This window comes from Bidens hawaiensis, unplaced genomic scaffold (genome assembly GCF_021521415.1).
Source record: "Bidens hawaiensis isolate Kalapana, Puna unplaced genomic scaffold, B.hawaiensis_p1.1 tig00027333_1, whole genome shotgun sequence".
Lineage (NCBI taxonomy): Eukaryota > Viridiplantae > Streptophyta > Magnoliopsida > Asterales > Asteraceae > Bidens > Bidens hawaiensis.
The window spans coordinates 128,596-150,737 of record NW_027494423.1 but is presented as its reverse complement, the minus strand read 5'-3'; the positions used below and the strand labels follow the sequence as shown (position 1 = coordinate 150,737).

The following is a 22,142-nucleotide window of genomic DNA, read 5'->3' as shown; positions in this document are numbered from 1 at the left end:
TAGCAATCTCTTAATATACACTTATATTCAGAGCAATCTAGTCTGATTCTCACGCCGGAGGGTGGTCACAAGGAGGAACCCCCCCTTCTCAGTGACGAGCTTACGGTGTCTGTTTTGCAGGTCCCCTGAAGAACAACCTTCTCTGCTGGACCTCATCCTCGTGGGAAACATTACTTAACCCCCAGATTATCTATAATCTGCCCGTGGGTTCACTTAGTGTTTCTTCAGGTAGATAAGCGGGCAACAAGATGCGCCGCCACCCCCTTTTGAATGACTAATGCAAAACATGCTATCATATAAAAGCATTAAATGGATAGGTGAGGGTACCTTTAACCGCAATCTCACGAAAATTAGACTTGGTGTTAGAGTAAAGCCTCTTCCAGTCATCCAAAATCATCTTACTTGGTGGCAACAAATCAAGAGGGTTTTTGGCCGTAGAATTTGGTGTATCTTCTCCTTTGGCATGCCAGAACTTTCATTTGTTTCTACTATTTTTGGCTTAGCATATGCATTTGTTATACTAAATCTCATGTCATGCTTCAGCTCACCAATTATTTCTGTCTGCTTCAACTCACCAATTATTTTTCTAAAGTTCGGTTGATTAACCATTGTCCAAAAATACCTTTCAACATGAGGAAATTTGGATGTGAAGCTTTTAGTCATCATGAATTTGAAGCCCGAGTATAAATTGCATGTCATAATGATGTCGGCCAAGGTGACAGCATCACCAACTAAGAAAGTATGTGAAGTAAGATATATGTTTAGGGCGTCAAGAGCTCTCTTCAAAGCAGCAACAGAAGCCTCTTCAATCTTCAATGCATGTTAAAAAGAAATACCGTTTAGTTCTTTACACATAATGTCATGATTAGCGTCTTGTAGGCCACTAAATAAACATTTTGCATAATGTAGAATAAAATTTGATGATATTGGAGTATCTAACCGAAGAAGACATAATTTGGTAATTTGGATAACTAACCAAAGAAACATAGCTGTCAAGGCCAATTCTCTGCCTCAACCATGTCAACAAATTTAAATCAATCTCCATTGAGGCAAAATCAATCCACTGTTCTATTTGTCCCTGCAAAACCAAAACTTCAATTACAAGAATCACAACACTTTAGTAATGAATAGGAATATGAAAAATGAAAAGGCATACATATTCGATTGGTGAGGATCCAAACAAACCAATGTCTGTGTTCAGGCGCGCAACTGCGATAAAAAAATACGTATACCACAATGTATATGTTTATGTTAGCAAATATTGGTTACAAAAGAAAGCCACATGATCAATCACTCACCATATCGAGTAATGGCATTACTCTCGAATATAACTCCATCAGGAGTCTCCAAAACTGGAACCTTCAGAACCGACATGAAAATTGGATATCGTTAACTGAAGAAAGTGCTTAAAAGATGGTGAAACTTGATTAAAAGAACACGTGTACCTTCCCAAGTGGGTTCATATTAAGGAACTCTGTTGTTTTATTTGACACACCCATCTGAAAATTTTCAGGGCACTTAACTTCAACACCGACATATTCGGCAGCAATCAATATTTTTAAAGCATTCTTGTTGGGTTTTCCCACATGCATTACCTAAAACAACATTTTAGTTCTAAAAGAAAACATCTTCAACTATAACAAAGACAATTAACCATCACCACATCAAAGAGAGTAACAAGTATATATCCTTTAGCTTCAAATCGGATATGTAGATGAATATGTATTTCATACTTAACTATGTCATGCAATTTGTTTTCCAAGTTTATGAAATTGTTATTGCCATTGTGGTACTGCTGTGAGATGATGTGAACCACTGTTAACCTAAACACACTATGTTGTGATCAAACTTGCTAAGGAAACCATATTATTGGATTTTTTTCTAAGTTAAGAAGTTGTGTAATGTAATAATGTAGCCCTACAACCGTATAAAACAGCAAATGAACTATTGTGTTTGTTTGACTTACAATCAGTATTCTGTTTGTTGAAAATACAATCGACATATATAGAGCAACCAAATCCAATGACACGCTGATTTAAGATCAATCAACCTCAAACTTTTCCTTTATATTATGAACTCCACAAACTTATAAATATGACCAGTTATCTACTTTGTATGTTAACACTTCTATCTTAATAGAACTATCATTAGTTATAACCATAACTCAAACAATACAAGATAAACAAAACACAATTTAAATAACACTAAAACTTAGGATACTTTAACTTCAGGATTAATCTTGATCTTTCTTGATGTCAACCTTCTATTATGGAATTCGTTTTTCCTTTGATCATAAATTATTGTCAACAGAGTAAATAAGATAAGAACAAGATTGATTGTACTTTTGTAAAGTAAAATATAGTTTGTAACTTTTAAGATCGATATTAAGATATATTTGTATAATAAACTAAGGGATATGAATACGGGACATGTCCCTTGATCATATATGTTCGCAAATTACTCCCACTAATAGTATTAACTATTATATATAAAGGGATATTTTAATAATAAAAAAAAAACTAATGATCTTGCTTATACAATTATTAGGACATGATCTTCTTAAACTAGATTATGGTCATGCCCAGGTCTTTCTTTAAACGTTGAAAGTTACCAACTTATAGAGGTTTGGTAAAAAGATAAGCAATTTGTTCTTAAGTTTAGAAATACAAACAGTGGAAAATTTTATGAATAGTTGGTTTAATTTTTTGGAAATTGAAAAACCCGTGTATTGTTGTCGGTGGAGACGAACAATTGGTTTTGCTTTGCCTTGCAACCAAAACCCTGTGTACTCTTCATGGTTGAAATGGTTGGCTTTGATTCACATTGTGACAAATAAACTCATACACCATAAACATTTAGTGTTAGAGCTTGTGGAAAGATAAGAATGCGAAGGTAGAATCGAATAGAGAGTACTTCTCTATTTGGTACCAAACATATAGGTCTTTAAGTTCTTTTTTCTCTACTTTTGTTCTTCTTTAACTAAGGCACAAACCTTCCATTTATAAAAGAACCTTAGGATTAATGAAGAGTCTTACAATAAATCTCAATTATGTACATTAAGAGTAACTTAATTCTCATTATGGACATATTAAAGTCTCACAAGATGTATATGAAGAGTGTCACATTGATCTCACATTCATTAAAAAAATTCCAATAAAAAGTTCAATTAGATTGTTGTTGTGATCGAACAATTTGTTGATCTTAGTGCAATGCCATTCCAAGAAGCTGTTGGAAGATTGAAGGATGTGGAGGAACGCCCCATGAAGAAAATCAATGAGCAAGACGTGCATGACAAAATAATGTGGTTATTAAATATGTCAATGGGCAACAAAAGAGTGTTAATCCTAAGTCCATATTGCAATCCAATGATCTTTACCTTTTAAGAGATTTGGATTTCTTGAAGCTTTCGAACGTTTTTAAAGAAAAAGCATATTTAGATTTGGAGCATGAGGTGGCTGAGAAGGTAAAATCGCTGTTGGATTGTCAAAACTATGAATCCGATTTTGATGATCTTCAAAGCTATTTTGGTTCTGATTCTGAAGTTTAAGGTAAATCAGAAGAAATATGTTAGTTATATTTTTGATAAATATAAATTTTGACTAAATTGTTGACTTTGCTTTGTTCCTTTATGTTAGTAGTTTACTTCATATACACATGCTTCTAAAAAAGTAGGATACACAGTTATAATAGTTTGTTTTTGTTTTGTCAGGTTGTTATGACAGTTTGCTTTTTTTGGTAGATTGTGGTTGAAGGTGATTGTTGGTAAATTTAACTCCCATATGTTTATATATTCTTTTAGAATATACCTTTGATGTTTATATTTCGTTTTTGTTAGTATTAAGATTGTATTAACCGGATTAGAAATTTAATTTTTTGGTATTAGTGGTTTGATAGTTTAAATATACTTTGATTTGTGATTACCAATTTGATTTATTTTGTTTTGTTTATGGTTATAAATTTATGTTGTGTTTTTTTTATTTATGATGGGTTATTTGTAAAAGGTTATGATTGCCAAACAATTTCTAATTGTTACATTTACTCATCTTCTTTTTTACTTTAACATAACTAGCTAAATATTTAACTATCGCACATTCATTATGAGATACGTTAAAATTTTTGTTTAATATTTAATTGTGTTCCATGGTTTGCTTATATTTTCAGGTGGTTAAGGCGGATGATTTTCTTTTAGGACGGAAATTTTCAAGGTCATCACGGTGAAGTCATTTTAATATATAATTGTTTAAGGTTTTTGATAAGACAATGAAGCATTTGTATCTATTAGGTTATGCAGACAATGTTATTTTCTGTTTATTTTTTGGTTTGGATGTTTATATATGATTATATATTACTATATTGTATGGTAGTTTATATACATTTTGATACATATCTAATGTCAACCCGTGTGTAACACGGGTACTAACCTAGTGTATAATAATTACCTGCTAAAAATCTATACATGTATAATAATTTCCCGCTAAAAATCTACTTCAAAGTTCACACAAAACCAATAGAACAATATGAATATAGAAGCCAAAATTCATGTATCGTTATGGATCATCACGGTTTACAGGTTTTAGGAGAGTTTCTGGACTATATCAGTAACTATGGGTTATAAGTAAAAACGACCTATACAACTTGGGTTGGTTGGATTAGCTGGACCCAAACCATCATAAAAGTGGTTCAGTTTGATGTTTTACGGTTTAATTCGCTATTTTGTTCCTCTCAAAATTGTCAGTCTCCATTAAATTTTTTAAAACCGATCAATACCAGAAATATTCTTAACTTCATATTCAAAACTTGAAAAGAACATGGAAGAAATGTTAAAGCATCCTAGTACAGTTTAAACAGGTAGCTACAAATCATATAACAACGCCACAAATCATATAACAACGCCTACACGTTAAACCCGGTTTTTAAACCATGGTCCAAACCATCATAAACAACCTACTCGATTCAGCTAAAAAATTAGAGAAAGTTGAAAGCAGTAAAAGCTCACCAGAGCCATTCTTAAGGAAGTAGAGGTTTGTCAATGATATTGATCATATCAGATCTGAAATACTAGACACTTATACATGCCACAAATTATAGCATGTGGGACCAATTTGAGATTAAATTCTTCGAACACGATAGATACTGAGATGATATTTTCAAGTCCACGACCTATAGTCAAAAGTGGTTAGCACACAATCATTTGAATATTCTTCAAACTAGTTTAATATCTTTCGGCTTTATTAATAATTGGCCGGTCCAATTTGTATGTTCACCGTTATTATTAGATCAGGTATTTTTATCCTTTTGTTTGATATTTAAACAGCATACGGGTAAGTAAATTCACAAATTACTGATATTTTATATTTATCTATAGTTATGGTTTTATGTGTGAGTGTAAATAGTAAGTAATCTTTGTGTATAACAAAAAAAATTGTTATATATATATATACTAGTGTAAGTGCCCGCTCGTTGCAGCGGGATACAATAGAAATTCGGTCGATGCGTTTATACATCAAAGGAAAACATTTTATATAAGAAACTGAACTAATGGTATCAAACCCTATAATCCGTAGATGTGATTTAGGAACTGAAGATGAGGTCTTAAAGTAGACTTCAATTGAAACGGATATTGGATTCAATAGCGGGTAGATGGAAAGGGCAAAGTATTCATCTGTTGCATTCAAATGATTCAATGGTTAAATCAGACTCCATAAAACAATGTGGTAAAGTAATGAATGAAATTGAAGGTAGCATTCAGTCCAACATTAAATATACAAGCATCTCATGAGAGAGAAAGTGGGAGGTGAAAGGTTGTCTATCTGTATCATAATATAATATAAGGAAAACATTTTATATAAGAAACTGAACTAATGGTGGCAAACCCTAGAATCCGTAGATGTGATTTGGGAATTGAAGATGAGGTCTTAAAGTAGGCTTCAATTGAAAGGGATCTGGGATTCAATAGCGGGTAGGTGGAAAGAGCAAAGTATTCATCTGTTGCATTCAAATGATTCAATGGTTAAATCAGACTCAAGAAAAGAATGTGATAAAGCAATGAATGGAATTAAAGGTAGCATTCAGTTCAACATTAAATATACAAGTGTCTCATGAGAGAGAAAGTGGGAGGTGAAAGGTTGCCTATATGTATTATAATATATATATATATATATATATATATATATATATATATATATATATATATATATATATATATATATATATCCTAGTGTTGATTTTGAGGGATGCTCTTTTTTTATGTAATGGGGGAAGCCCACTTGTGCGGTAAACCATTTGGTGTCGTCAATATCGTACTAACTAACAAACAGGAGCGTAGCTTTAGTTGGGGCCCGAGGTGGCCCCGGCCCTCTCCGTTTTTCGCTCGGTACTGTAAGGTTATTCTTATTCGGCCGAAATTTTTTATACATTGTGTAAATTTACCTATTTTCGACCGGAATTTTGAGCCAAGCCTCCTCGATTTTTTGCTCGGTGGTGTAAATTTATCCACTTTTTGCCCGAAAATATTTATACATAGTGTAAGTTTACCCGTTTTCGATCGAAAATTTGAGCCCGGCCTCCCTTTTTTCGCTCGGCAGTGTAAATTTATCCTTTTTCAGCCGAAATCTTTTATACATGCCATAAATTCACACCGTTTCCTACCGAAATTTTGAGCCCCCCCCCCCCCCCCCCTCTAATCTATGATTTTTTTTATACATATAGAGTCCGGCCCCCTCGACGTGTATGTCCAAACTTCGCCACCGCTAAGAAGGGCAACTAAAATCGCAGTCAAAGCCATGTAGATGGCCTGAGAGGGAACAAAGGGACTCTAAAAAAGTAGCGAAAGTCAAAAGCAGTAAAAACTCACCAGAGCCATTCTTAAGGAAGTAGAGGTTCGTCAATGATATTGATCATATCAGGTCCGAAATACTAGAAACTTATACATGCCACAAATTATAACATGTGGGACATTGATAAGACCAATTTGAGATTAAGTTCTTCGAACATGTTAGATACTGAGATGATATTTTCAAGTCCACGACCTATAGTCAAAAGTGGCTGGCACACAATCATTTGAATATTCTTCAAACTAGTTTAATGTCTTTCGGCTTTATTAATAATTGGCCGGTCCAATTTGTATGTTCACCGTTACTATTAGATCAGGTATTTTTATCCTTTTGTTTAAACAGCATACGGGTAAGTAAATTCACAAATTACTGATATTTCATATTTATCTATAGTTATATTTTATGTGTGAGTGTACACAGTACCTCACTATGTGTGATGAAAAGTTTGACAATAGCCACACTTTAAATTAGGAAAAGCATTATTTGTGACAAACGGTAAAGACAATGGCCACACCACAAAAGAGTGTTTGAGTGGCAACTTCACATTTTTAGCCACATTGACAACAACCTCCGGTGTCTATATGATATTATTAGTCACACAGTACCTCACTATGTGTGACGAAAAGTTTGATAATAGCCATACTTTAAATTAGGAAAAACATTATGTGTGACAAACGGTAAGACAATGGTCACACCACAAAAGAGTGTTTGAGTGGCAACTTCACATTTTTAGCCACATTGACAACAACCTCCAGTGTCTATATGATATTATTAGCCACACAATACCTCACTATGTGTGACGAAAAGTTTGACAATAGCCACACTTTAAATTAGGAAAGGCATTATGTGTGACAAACGGTAAGACAATGGCCACATCACAAACTACAAAAGAGTTTTTGACTAGCAAGTTCACATTTTTAGCCACATTTACAATAACCTCCAGTGTCTATAAGTTATGATTAGCCACACAGTACTTCACTATGTGTGACGAAAAGTTTTACAATAGCCACACTTTATATTAGGAAAAATATTTTGTGTGACAAACGGTAAGACAATGGCCACACTATAATCTACAAAGGAGTTTTTGAGTGGCAAGTAAATATATTTAGCCACTTTTAATGTAATATCCAGTGTCTATATAATATAATTAGCCACACTATTATTAAATTTAAGTGACCATTGCTTTGCTATATCCACACGGTATAGGTCATAATGCACGCTTAACACAACCCTATTGGCCACATTATTATAAAATTCATGTGGCTGAAACATTAATTCATGTGGCTATATACGTGCAATGGTCACTCATAGTAAATACTCATGTGGCCATTTTCTACCGTTTAGCCACACTTATTGGAGAGGCTTCTTGATGACCAGCAACTAATGCATGTACCCTTTAGCTACACTTATTACCACATAAGGCCACCAAAAACTGTGTGTGGCCATATCATACCCACGGTGTCGCGACCTTTGGCCACATATGACCTGAACCAAATGTGTGTGGCTAAAGGCCTACGGCCACACTTTTTTCGTGTGGCTGAAGGTCAATATTCACGTAGTGTAAGTAATCTTTGTGAATAACAAAAATTGTTATATATATATATATACTAGTTTTTAGCCCGCGTGCTACGCGGGTTTGTTTAGGGTTTTTTTAATATTATTGTCAATATATAATTTGTTATATATTTAAGTTAATTTACATGAACTATGTTTGTCGTTTTTAAAGTCATTTAATATATAATTTGTTATATTATTTATGTTAATCTACATGGATTATGGCTATCGCTTTAAAGTCATTTTGGCTGTAGTTTTTTTGTTTTACCGAGATGGGCTATATTTATTGTTGAGTTAGAATTTAATTTCAAGTATACATAAATGTTTATTGTTTTGTTCTCTATAATTATATTATTATTTTTTGGATGGAAGTTTGTTTGGATTTAATACATACATATTAGTTTGTTCGTCACGGGTATGGAACTTTGTTTAGATTTAAGACATACATATTATTTTGGATGTCATTTTTGTAATGACTATTTTTGTTTGTATGAAAAGAATTGTTCGTTCATTATTTAGTTGTGTATTACACGAGTTGTTGATGTAATGTTAGTATGCAATAAATATTATTCTATTCTTCATTTGTGTAATGATGTTTTTGTTTGTATGAAAATAATTATTTGTTAGTTGTGTATTACATGGGTTGTTGATGTAAAGCTACTACATAACAAGAAATTCAAAATAAAATATCACACCAGTAAATTATTATTATTATTATTATTATTATTATAAAAATCAAATTAAGAACCCAAACCGCTGACACGTGTATCGGTTCCCCTTCCCATCACTAAAACCGGTTTCCAACCATATCCACTTCTCCTCAAACCAATTTCGAACCGACCAAAATGACAGGCTTTTATACGAAAAGTTTGTTTAAATTTGATACATACATGTGTGTTATATAGGAAGTTGTTCACATGTATTACACGTGATTTATAACATGTGTGTTAGTGTGTTATTTTTATTATTGTTAATTTATTTTAGTTGATTTTAATTTAATATTTTATACAGAAGTTTGTTTAGATTTAATACTTACATATCAGTTCGTTCAGTATACGTGTTTTATGTTCGTAAAGCCATATAAGAAAAGCAACATTCATATACCGAACTGATTAACTAAACTTCGGTATGCAAAAGACAAAATTGTTTCAAGCACCAACAGAACCGGAAGAGCCCCTTCTTTCAAAGAGAATAGGACGGATTATTCATAACCGACTAACTAAAACTGCTCATTTATCATTCTTTGGTTAGCTGAAGCTTCATTTATGGTTACAAGATACATAAAGTATTCAGGTTAGGCGTTTCGTTTATGGCTTAATTGACTGCTTTTTAGTGGCACATCTTCCATTTCAATTAACGAACCAATTGATTTTAAGAACATGATATAGTCAAAATCATGAACATCAAAACTGATCTTGACTTGAACCAATTGATTTCAGTAGACCTATGACTAATACATGGAGTATTAGTCCTGTGAACTAATACATGGAGTATCAGTCCTTCGACTGGTATATGGAATATTAGTCCTGAGATTAGTACATGGGGTATTAGTCTGTTTTCAGGAAGAAAGAGAAAATAATTTCTGCCCAGCCCACTTTTAGGGGGTAACTTCCCACCCATTTTTTTTGAAAGTTTTCTCATATTGATACATCTTGGGACACAACAAAAAAAGACAACCAACCACATTACATGCAATATTGTAAACACTCTCTCCTCTCTCTCTTCTCTCCAAAAATCGGTACAAGGAAAAAGAAGAAGAACACAAGAGGGTTTATCTTTCAAGTGCAAGAGTCATTAAATCCTAGCAAGCAAGGTGTTTGTTGAAGGCTTGGAGGTTATACAAGCTTGAGGCTCTTCTCCATTGAAGGCTAGCCATTCAAACCGTCATCTCCTTCATATTCTTGCCTCTTGAAAGGTTGTATTACATAAACCCCCTATGGTTGATAGTTTTGGTATGCATGTAATTCGTATATGGATCTGGGGCTTGGGTTTTACATATAAAACGGGTTTTATATTAATCAATATAACAAGATTTAAAACAATTAATCCGCTGCGTTTTTCATATAAATGGGTTTATATAGCTTTGATAATATTGTTAAAACCCAACAATGGCATCAAGAGCCGCATATACGGATACATGCTTCAATAGATCTAAAAAAATTTCGGGTTTTATGGTGTGGTTCACCATATGGCCGAAATTTTTGGGGCTTTTGGTTACCCCTTGGTTCTTCAAGGTTATTCTTTACATGCATGTGATAATCTTGAAGAATTAAGTCATTTGGGTGATTGGTTGTTTTGTTTGGACAAAACCCGAAACTTTCGGTTTTTCTTATCCTTGGCCGAAAGTTTGAGGTTTACAAGGGGAACCATTTAGAGATGTAATACTTGCATATTTAGATGTGCATTTGGATGTTCATAACCTAGCCATGACCTTGTGTTTGGATGTGTGTTTGTGTTGTGATTTATTCAATATTCAATTTGGTTGTAATATTATTTTATTTGGGTTTGTGATCTATTTATTCATTCATATTGGTTTGTAATAATAAGTAGATTAGTTGTATTTCTTTTACTTGAGAAAAATGTATCAGGATATATTTTTTGTAAAAGAAAATGCATCAAGGTTACGGTTTTGTTTTTGGGCCTTAATGGACCTTATAGTCCAAGATGGGATTTTAGCCCAAAGGCCAAAGCCTAAACGTGGAGGCCCAAGGATGCTAGGAGCTGAAGTTGGAGCCCATTGGAAGCCCAAATAAAGTGGAAAAGTCACAACACAAGGTGGACACTTGAAGCATATGGATGCGGGATCAAGTGGGAGTTCACCGACACATACCTTGTGCCATTTCTCGTCCTTTAGGAGAGACCTTTTGGCACACTTGTTTCGGTCAACAAGTGTGGCCAAGATTAGGTGGCTAAGGTTATGAACTTGTGGTTGTTTTTTTTTATGCTTGCATGGTTGATTTATATATTTTGTTTTATCTTATTTGGATAAGGATAATTAACAAACTTAATATCAACAACTTGCATAAAATTGGTTCCTTAAAAATCATTAGGTAATAAAATTGGTTTTATTAAAGGTTAATGATTTCACAATAAAATGGGTTTTATTAAAAAGAACTTGAAAATTGGTTTTCAAAGGTACCATACATTTGAATGCATGCAAATGGAAGGTAAATTATATAGTTTTCCAATCTAGAATTTTGAAAACTAAAATCCCTTTTAAAAACAAGTTAAACACCATCCTTATATACAACACTTAAGTCAATTGTAGACTTGATGTGAGGTAAGGGTCACCTAACCACATTTAAGAAAACTTGGGATCTTGAGGTGGTTTTACAATACTTGTGGGATGAGGGTCACCTAAACACTTGTATGTGTAAACTCACACGTGTGTGTAAGTAGGACGACTTGATTTGAAACCATGTGAATAGGGTCACCGTCACATGGCGTTCAAAGGTGTTGATGGGATTAAACATGCCAACAAAACATATGATGTTTAACCGATCCCATAAAACTAGAAGTTGCAAAGGGTTGCAATTGTCAAACGTTGACTACCTTGTTAATTTAAATAGTGGGATAAGGGTCACCTAAAAACTATTTGAATGAAACGTTGGATTCTAGATTTTAATCATTAATTGTCTTAAAGACATAAAGGGTATTAAAGATTAAAATTAGTTTAATTGATATCGAAAATACTAAAAGTGAACTTTGTTATCTTGAAATATGTCCGCAATCAACAATCCACCTAACACAATTATCCCACCCGTGCATAACCTATCACTAAGAGCTATACTTGATAAGGATCGTCTTAACCATAATAATTTTATGGATTGGTACAGAAATTTGAGAATTGTTCTCAAACAAGAATAAAGGTCCTACATATTGGACGATCCTATTCCCGATGAACCAAACATTGACGATTTGGATGCCTATAACAATTAGTTGAATACACCGAGGATTCGGTGCAAGTTTCTTGTCTCATGTTGGGAACTATGATTCCCGAGATTCAAAACGGTTTTGAAAATCATGGGGCATATGACATGATCACCCAACTTAAGGAAATGTTCCTTACTCAAGTTAGGGTGGAACGCTTTGAAAGGGTTCAAGCGCTTCATGCATGTCATATGGAAGAAACACAATCGGTGAAGAGGCGTCACCCGGAACCTAAAGCAAAGGTTGCTAGAGGTAAGGGACACGTCAAGGGTAACGTCAAAGGGAAAGCTAAAGCGGAACCACCCAAACCAAAGGAAAAGAAGCTAAAGGTTAGCTTAAACGACTCGTGCTTTGGTTGTGGTGAGATAGGACATTGGAAAGGGGATTTTCCAACCTATCTCAAAGAGTTGAAAGACAAGAGGGATGCGGGGCAAACCTCGGGTACAACTTTCATGATCCATATTGATCTTAATGTTATTTCTTCTAACACATGGGCATTGGATACCGGATGTGGAACTCATATTTGCAACTTGTTGCAAGAGTTCAAAAGAAATAAACATTTCAAGAAAGGAGATACAAGTCTCTTCACGGGCAACGGAGCAAAGGTTGATGTCGAAGCCTAAGGAGACTATGTTTTGAAGCTTCCAAATGGTTTGGAAGTTGTTTTGAAAAACATTTTGTATGCTCCTAGTTTGACTAGGAACATTATCTTCGTTTCTCTTTTAAGACAATGTGGTTATGATTTAAAGTTTGTAGACAATGGTATTTGTGTTTTCATGAATGATGTCTTTTATTTTAAAGAGATGCTGTCTAATGGCATTTATGAATTAGTTCATGATAACACATCCTTTGATAACATGTTGTACCAATCTAGCACCAAGAAACTCAAAGTGGATTTGAGTAAGACTTATCTTTGGCATTGTCGCCTTGGTCACATAAACAAGGATCGCATTCATACACTTCAAAAGAATGGTCTTTTGAAATCAAGTGATGATTCATTTGATGAATGTGAATCTTGTTTATTGGGAAAAATGACCAAATAACCATTTAGTGGAACTAATGAAAGGGCGAAAGATTTATTAGGTATCATACATACGGATGTATGTGGTCCTTTTAAGACAATGAAAAGGAATGGTGAAAGATACTTCATTACCTTTACCGACGAGTATAGTCGCTATGGGTATGTGTTCTTGTTAAGACACAAATATGAAGCCTTTGAAATGTTCAAAGTCTTCCAAAATGAAGTACAAAATCAACTCAACAAAACAATCAAAGTACTACGTTCCGATAGAGGAGGTGAATACCTCAATGATGCGTTTCTAGAACATCTTAGGAGTTGTGGGATTGTGCACAACTTACTCCACCTGGAATACCACAACATAATGGTGTGTCTGAAAGGAGGAATCGAACTCTATTGGATATGGTTCGATCCATGATGGCTAGAAGCACATTACCTCTATCATTTTGGGGTTTCGCACTGATATCCGCTTCTCGTATTTTAAATATGGCACCAACCAAGAAAGTGGAAATGACACCTTTTGAAATATGGCATGAAAAGGTTCCGTCATTATCATATTTAAGGGTATGGGGCTGTGAGGCTTATGTTAAGATCTACACCCCTGATAAACTTGAAAGTCGTTCCACTAAGTGTATCTTTGTAGGATATCCCGAAGATTCGATGGGATATTACTTCTACAATCCAAATGAACATAAAGTGTTTATAGCTCGCAAGGCTAAGTTCTTGGAAAGAAGGTTCCTTATGGAAGAAACTGATAGAACTATGGAACTCGAGGAGGATCGAGAACCACAAGCTGATACATGTTTGGTTGACACTAGCAATCCACAAGAGGTTGTTGATGATGATCAAATGGTTGATCTAAACACACAAAGCGTTCGCAAGTCTGGTAGAATTAGCACCCCACCTGAAAGATATGGATTTTTCATGGATGGATGCTACGTGGTAGCTTCGAATGAACCCACCACATACCGAGATGCAATGTCGCAATCCGATTGTGATAAATGGCTGGAAGCCATGAACGTTGAGATGCAATCCATGCATGACAACCAAGTATGGGACTTGGTTGCTCCACCTCTTAATTCCAAACTGGTTTGAGGCAAGTGGGTTTTCAAGAAGAAAACTGATATACATGGAAATTTAGATACTTATAAAGCTAGACTCGTAGCAAAGGGTTTCACTCAAACTCAAGGGGTTGATTATGATGAAACTTTCTCGCCCGTGGCGATGCTAAAGTCTATTAGGATATTATTTGCCATAGCCGCATATTATGACTATGAGATTTGGCAAATGGATGTCAAAACCGCTTTTCTGAATGGACATCTTGAAGAAGATGTCTATATGGTTCAGCCCGGAGGTTTTATCGATCCACAACATCCTAATAAAGTATGCAAGTTAAAGAAATCAATCTATGGATTGAATCAAGCATCTAGAAGTTGGAATCACCGTTTTGATGAAGAAGTCAAGAAATTTGGATTCATCAAAAACGCTGATGAAGCTTGTGTGTATAAGAAAGCTAGTGAGAGCATCATTACTTTCCTAGTATTGTATGTTGATGACATACTTTTGTTTGGGAATGACATTCCAACCATAGAAGGTGTAAAAGCCTGGCTTGGGAGTTGTTTTTCCATCAAAGATCTTGGTGAAGCCGCCTATATTTTGGGAATAAGGATCTATAGGGTTAGATCAAGGCGGTAGATAGGTTTGAATCAAAGTGCATACATTGACAAAATCTTGAAAAGGTTCAAGATGGACAACTCTAAGAAAGGTTTCGTACCTATTCAAAGAGGAACAATATTGAGTGCTTTTCAATGTCCAAGCTCAAAGGATGAGCAAGACAAAATGAATGGAATCCCATATGCATCGGCTATAGGATCCATCATGTATGCCCATGATATGCACTAGACCGGATGTGTCATGCGCTTTGAGCATGACAAGTCGATACCAACAAAATCCGGAAAGTAGCCATTGGGTGGCGGTTAAGAGCATATTGAAATACCTTAGAAGGACTAAGGATATGTTTCTAATATATGGCTCTGGTGAGGAGGAACTCGTTGTAAAGGGTTACACGGATGCGAGTTTCCAAACTGATCGAGATGATTCTCCATCACAATCGGGATATGTTTTCGTTATGAATGGTGGAGCTGTCTCTTGGAAGAGTGCAAAACAAGATGTGGTAGCCTTGTCCACCACTGAATCTGAATACATCGCCGCCTCATTGGCATCTCAAGAAGCTGTATGGATTAGAAAGTTCGTGGCCGATCTTGGGGTAGTCCGTACCATTCAGGACCCTCTAGAGATCTTTTGTGACAACGAGGGTGCGATTGCTCAAATCAAAGAGCCTCGTGCACATCAAATGACAAGGCACATTGATCAGAGATTCAACTACATAAGGGATGAAGTTGAAAAGGGAAAGATATGTATTCGCAAAGTTCACACTGATCATAACATTGCGGATCCACTCACGAAGCTCCTTGAAAGGCCGAAGCATGAGGGTCATACTTGTGCCTTAGGACTTCGATATTCTAGTGATTGGATTTGATCTATTTTGTATTTGGATATCGGAACAATTGTTATTTTGACTCATTCATATAATTATGGTTTATGATTATGACATTTGATTTATGTTCCATTTTAGCATGTTTAAATCCGTGAATAAGTTAATTATTCTAAATGTCCGTAGTCGTTCATATTTGTGGGAACAAGTATGAAGGTAAGACTATTATGAACTTGGATTGGTAGATATTCATAGAGTATGAATATAGCAAGGGTTACTGCCAAGGTTCATAGATATTTATGGGATAAATATTGGACTGACCTGCTCTCAATTTTACTGCATGGAATCCTTGTGATTTGTGATCATAAGTAAATTTGAGTAAAGGCGAACATCCTAGTATCCTCCGACCTGAGATACATATTGGGTCTTGATATTCATCGACTATTATACTTTGACTTAGTTCTTCGCTGCTCTGAAACATGTCAGTACATAAGGCTGAGCTCAAGTGTAGTACAAGGTGATTGTGAGAGACGTATGTAGTCAATAGGGGATTTGTCCCTCTTATTCGTTGAGAGTGAGATGTCTAAGGCCTGCTAAGTTAAATCAACAAAGAATGATCATTTTGTGTCTTTGGATTTGACATGACATCCGTGGCAAAAGGATAAATGATAGATTCACCTAAATCATTTCAAGTAAGGGACTTGAAGGGGATGATATTATTGAATGGCATTTCGTCATACGTATTAGGGGTAGTAAACCGTTGTTAGGCGTTATTTGCTATTTGCATCAATCTTCTATGTATCTTGTGCAAGTGGGAGATTGTAGGAATCGGTCTGCCCAAGACACATATTAGAGTTGATGTGGCTAGTACGTTATGATCCAAGTTGAGTCATACCCTATAACAAGCTAGACAAACACTATAATATTTATTGTAGATATGATCTAACAAATAAATATTAGCACTTATGATTTTTAGAAAATGGGTTTCTAAATATTTGCACTTGAGGAATCGAAAAATTATATGGATAATTTATTTAGAGAGATTATCTTATGATATTATTTAAGTTGGTTAAATGATATATATATGATAATGGTTGTGGTATGTTGCATGAAACTTATGGCATGTTAAAAGTGTTAAGTGTCACAAAGTTTCAGTAGACCTGTGACTAATACATGGAGTATTAGTCCTATGAACTAATACATGGATTATTAGTCCAGCTACTGGTATAAGGAATATTAGTCCTGAGACTAGTACATGGGGGCATTAGTCTGTTTCCAGAAAGAAAGAGAAAATAATTTCTGGTAGCACCAGCCCACTTTTGGGGGGAAACTTCCCACCCATTTTTTTGAAAGTTTTCTCTTATTAATACATCTTGGGACACAACAAAAAAAGACAACCAACCACATTACATGTAATATTGTAAACACTCTCTCCTCTCTATCTTCTCTCCAAAAATAGGTTCAAGGAAGAAGAACACAAGAGGGTTTATCTTTCAAGTGCAAGAGTCAGTAAACCCTAGCAAGCAAGGTGTTTGTTGAAGGCTTGGAGGTTATACAAGCTTGAGGCTCTTCTCCATTGAAGGCTAGCCATTCAAACCGTCATCTCCTTCATATTTTTGCCTCTTGAAAGGTTGTATTACATAAACCCCCCATGGTTGATAGTTTTGGTATGCATGTAATTCGTATATGGATCCGGGGCTTGGGTTTTACATATAAAACGGGTTTTATATTAATCAATATAACAAGATTTAAAACAATTAATCAGCTGCGTTTTTCATATAAATTGGTTTATATGGCTTTGATAATCTTGTTAAAACCCAACAGTTTTGACCTTTAAAATTCAAAGGCCAAATCTGAGGCGTTCACAATAATTATATGTGAATGGGCAATTTTACCCTCACGCCATTTAAATGATAAAGATGATGCAAAGGTTAAATTGTCCAAACGTATATAGTTTTTGTAAATATATTAATAAAATTGTGTACTAATCAGGTTGGATATTTCTGATCTATCATGTTAAAAATTTTGATTTTTTTGGGATATCAAACACTTTTAATATTTTTGTATAATATAAAATATACCTTTGATATCATTAATGTGGATCACCAAATTATTAGTTAGTGTCCTTACTCCTTAGCCTCGGTGGACTTTGGTGATCCCTAGCGTATAAGTTCTCTTTGGAACCCTCATCATCAACACACAAAATAATCTGAAAACATATTTTGTAAAATGAGGTATGATTTCAATATGTCCAACAATTCACAAATCATGTCTCAGATCGGACCGTTTAGACTGTTAATTGGAGGTCCTACCTCAACAAAATCTCAGATAAGCAGATTTAGATTTAGTACTAAAATTGGTATCCCAAGGCTTCAAGATGACCAGCCATAAAAAATTTTTTAACACAGAGACAAGTCAGACAAGTCAAGTACCAACACAACTCAACATTTTATTAAAAGCAAACAGAGCATATGTAACTCCAGTTTTACAATATTAATGCAAATTTATTGCAACTATGTAAACACACCACAGAACATTAAAAGCTTTTGATAAAATGAAATTATCATTTTTTCTTATTGAAAGAACGAAACAAAAAACCAACCTAATATATCCAACTATGATTAAAGAAAATACAATATCAATCTGAATTCTTTGGTAAAACAGAATCATCACTGCAATAAATCATCTCCTATTACAAAACTTCAGGAAGAATTAAGAGCATAACAGAAATAAAGTTTTAATTAGTTCATCTGGCTTAGCTATAATACTCGAAAAACAATAATACCAATAAGAAAGCAGAAGTAAATCATCCCTATATACAAAAAATATAAGAACAATTTTACCCCAAGTTAACGAACAAAACACTCAAAACTATCCAAAAAACAAATAATGGCACATAGATAAGGAGGAGACTATCGCAAATTGATTTTAAACCTTGTATAATAAACTTATTACTCTGACTGTCCTTTTTATTTATTACAAAAAATATGCATGCATTCAACACATGAAACATTGGAGGGATGCCTGAGTCCCAACGCGACAACTGTAAAACTCAACCCGAACCTAATCCCTGACACCTTTTTCTCACATGATCGTTACAAGTTCTTTTAAATCTTGCATAAACCTACGGGCCCAATACCCAACATGTGTACTCAGATACCTATAGTGTTTGTCATGCCTCATTTTCTTCTCGGGCTCGCTTATCCCCAATACACAATCCGTTGCATCTACAGTTGAGTCAACATCCCATGGGTTGACCTGAATCGCCCCACTTAAAGATGGTGAGCACTGAGAACTCGATAAACTCGGATACAGCCAACATGCTTTTCTTTGACACCGACTGCTGTAAACCTAAAACCTTATCGAGCTTATTATTACCTTCGTGACTAAATATATACTCATTCGGCATAAGATTCATTATCATCACAAATTGCATAAAAACTAACCAACTCCGGTCTTAAGAAAGTAACCATTTAGGGTAATTTTTTAAGTTAACTGGTCAAACTAAACACAGTCAATTAAACAAAATCGTGACTTTGATCGTTATCTTTCTACAACCGATTCAACGACCATTGATCAAAACAACACAGGTTCAACTAATTGGTCAAATCGAATTCATTTAGGGTGTATGTTATGACCCGTGTAAACGGACATGATATGGCGGTAACGAAGAATTATGTTATGACCCGTACCATCGATGTTTGCCAATTGAATTGATTGATACAAAGTTTGAATATGATAAAGATATATATATATATATAGAGGATGGTGATCTGGGGTTTGATGTGGGAAGAGGAAGAGTATGCACGTAGTTTGGTTGAAGAATTTAGGGTATGGATCCGGGTTTGGTGATCCACACGACCCGCGAAAATTAAAGCATAAACGGGTGTAAACCGGGTTAAATCAATGAGATGTCATCATTTAAAAATAAAGCAAATACGGTGACTCCAAAAAAGGTGGGAGCGACCACATCTCGACACCTAAGATTTTTGGGTTTTCGTTTATATATATATATTATATATATATATATATATATATATATATATCAAAGTTGGAAGTTATTATGTGGCATAACAAGTAATCTTAGTGATCTTAGTGTTCGTTTTGAGGGATGCTCTTTTTTGTTGGTAATGGGGGAAACACACTTGTGCGGTAAACCATTTGGTACCGTCAATATCGTACTAACTAACAAGCAGGGCGTAGCTTTAGTTGGGGCCAGAGGTGGCCCCAGACCTCTCTGTTTTTTCGCTCGGTAGTGTAAGGTTATTCTTATTCGACCGAAATTTTTATACATAGGATTAGAAATGAGGTCTTTAGAGAAAGGTTAGGAGTAGTTAGCATATCAGAGAAAATAAAAGAAGGGAGATTGAGATGGTTTGGGCATGTGAAGAGGAGACCGACAACAACGCCAGTTAGAGTAGTGGAAACCTTCATTGTGGAAGGAAAGAGGAGTAGAGGCGGGCCTTAATTGACTTGGGATGAGAGAATTAGACATGACTTGACAGAGTTGCACCTCTCTGAGGACATGGTCCAGGATAGAGATTCATGGAGACGTAGGATTAAGGTTAGCGACTTCTAGGGGAAGGTACCTAGTTAGCTTAGCTTTGTATTTAGGGTCTAGTTGGCTAGCATGGCTCCTTGTTGTTTATGTATATATTTTGTTTGATGCTACTTTTTGATTCTTATGCCCTATTCTTAGTAGGCTACAGATTCCTTGCTTTTTTGGTAGTTTGCTATCTATGTATTGCTAAGTGTCTTTGCTTGTAGGATGTATGTTTACCTGTATGTAGGTTTATGAGTCGGGGGTCTCTCTGGAAGCAGCCTCTCTATTCTCACGGATAGAGGAAAGACTTGCCTACATCCCACCCTCCCCTGACCCTACCGATAGCGTGCTATGCGGTGGGATATACAGGGCTTGATTGATTGATCGATTGAGAGTGTAAATTTACTCGTTTTCGACCAGAATTTTGAGCCCGGCCTCATCGGTTTTTTGCTCGGTGGTGTAAATTTATCCACTTTTTACCAGAAAATTTTTATACATGGTGTAAATTTACATGTTTCCGATCAAAATTTTGAGCCCGGGCTCATTTTTTCTGCTCGGCGGTGTAAATTTATCTTTTTCAGCCGAAATATTTTATACATGGTATAAATTCACCCGTTTCCAACCGAAATTTTGAGCCTGCCTCCCCCCCCTCTAGTCTATGAATTTTTTTATACATATTGAGTTCGGCCCCCTCAACGTGTATGTCCAAGCTTCGCCACTGCTAACAAGGGCAACTAAAATCGTAGTCGAAGCCAGGTAGGTGGCCTGAGATGGAGCAAAGGGGCTAAGCAAGATTTCAACCACTTACGGCGATGCTAAGGGCTTGAGTGCTTACCATCAGGCTACCCTCGGGTTTTGACAGAGGTTCTTGACGGTTCTCAACACTAAGTGGGATTAGAGTGTGTCCTTGATATATTTATCATATCAGTTATTGGTTTGATTCTACAAAGCATGCATATTTATATTTTTTATAAACTAGGTATGTACTCGTCGCGATGCGGCGACATGTATTCGGTTGGTAGAACTTCGTTATGATCGCGATGGGTACATCAATGTAACGTGTATTTGACGTGTGTTAGGTCAATTATGGTCACGTTCGTTACGACACAGGAACTAAGAACAAAATAAAACATTAGTTGATACCTGGGCGTTACGGCGTCGAGCAGACATAAATTGGGTCGGTTTCTGTTACGTTCGTTACGATACTTAACTAAAAATAATCAAAATATTGTATGACGCGTCACAAGATGGTGCTACCACATGAACCGATGATGTTTGTTACAATTGCAAAACAAAAAAAGGGTAGGTAAAACCCGGGTATTACGACAGAGAGTCGATTCGAATTGGACTAGTTTCGGTTCAAGTCCAGGATCGATAAACAAACACTATGTAACCAAATAACTCTTGTTTATTAATCAGAAAATCTAACTCAAAAAACTGATTACAAACTATCAAACCCTAACTCGGTTTAACTCTTGATGAACCCTAACTCGGTTACACCTAGATTAACCCTAACTCGGTTACACCTCACACCAAACTCTCTATAATGTCTAACATAACTTGGTTTATATAGACTAACCTAACTTGCTAGCCACGACATTACCTATTATAGTCACAATACAATTAGGAAACATAACGTAACTAGAAAACATAACCAACTATGCCGACTTGCCATTATAGGTTCCTCAAGTTCACCGACTTGTGACTTGTAGTCCAAAATTACTTCCAACTTCGGTTACGTTCGTTACGATATTGAAACTAAAACTTAAG

General features: G+C 35.3%; 1 protein-coding gene across 2 annotated transcripts; it reads right to left on the bottom strand.

Annotated features, from left to right (window-relative positions):
- Nucleotides 1–293: 293 nt before the first annotated feature.
- LOC143575303 (elongation factor 1-gamma 2-like) lies at nt 294–6,985 on the bottom strand. 2 transcript variants are annotated; one of them, XM_077059712.1, is made up of 6 exons: nt 6,854–6,985; nt 1,446–1,595; nt 1,299–1,359; nt 1,157–1,209; nt 977–1,078; nt 294–810 (listed from the first exon to the last, which is right to left on the bottom strand). In XM_077059712.1, the coding sequence occupies exons 1-6, from the start codon at nt 6,860–6,862 to the stop codon at nt 394–396; spliced, it is 792 nt and encodes a 263-aa protein (XP_076915827.1). In that variant the 5' UTR covers nt 6,863–6,985; the 3' UTR covers nt 294–393. The 2 variants fall into 2 exon arrangements, with proteins under 2 accessions (XP_076915827.1, XP_076915826.1); XM_077059711.1 differs by lacking the exon at nt 6,854–6,985 and adding an exon at nt 4,997–5,099 and having other exon boundaries at nt 295–810.
- Nucleotides 6,986–22,142: the final 15,157 nt, after the last annotated feature.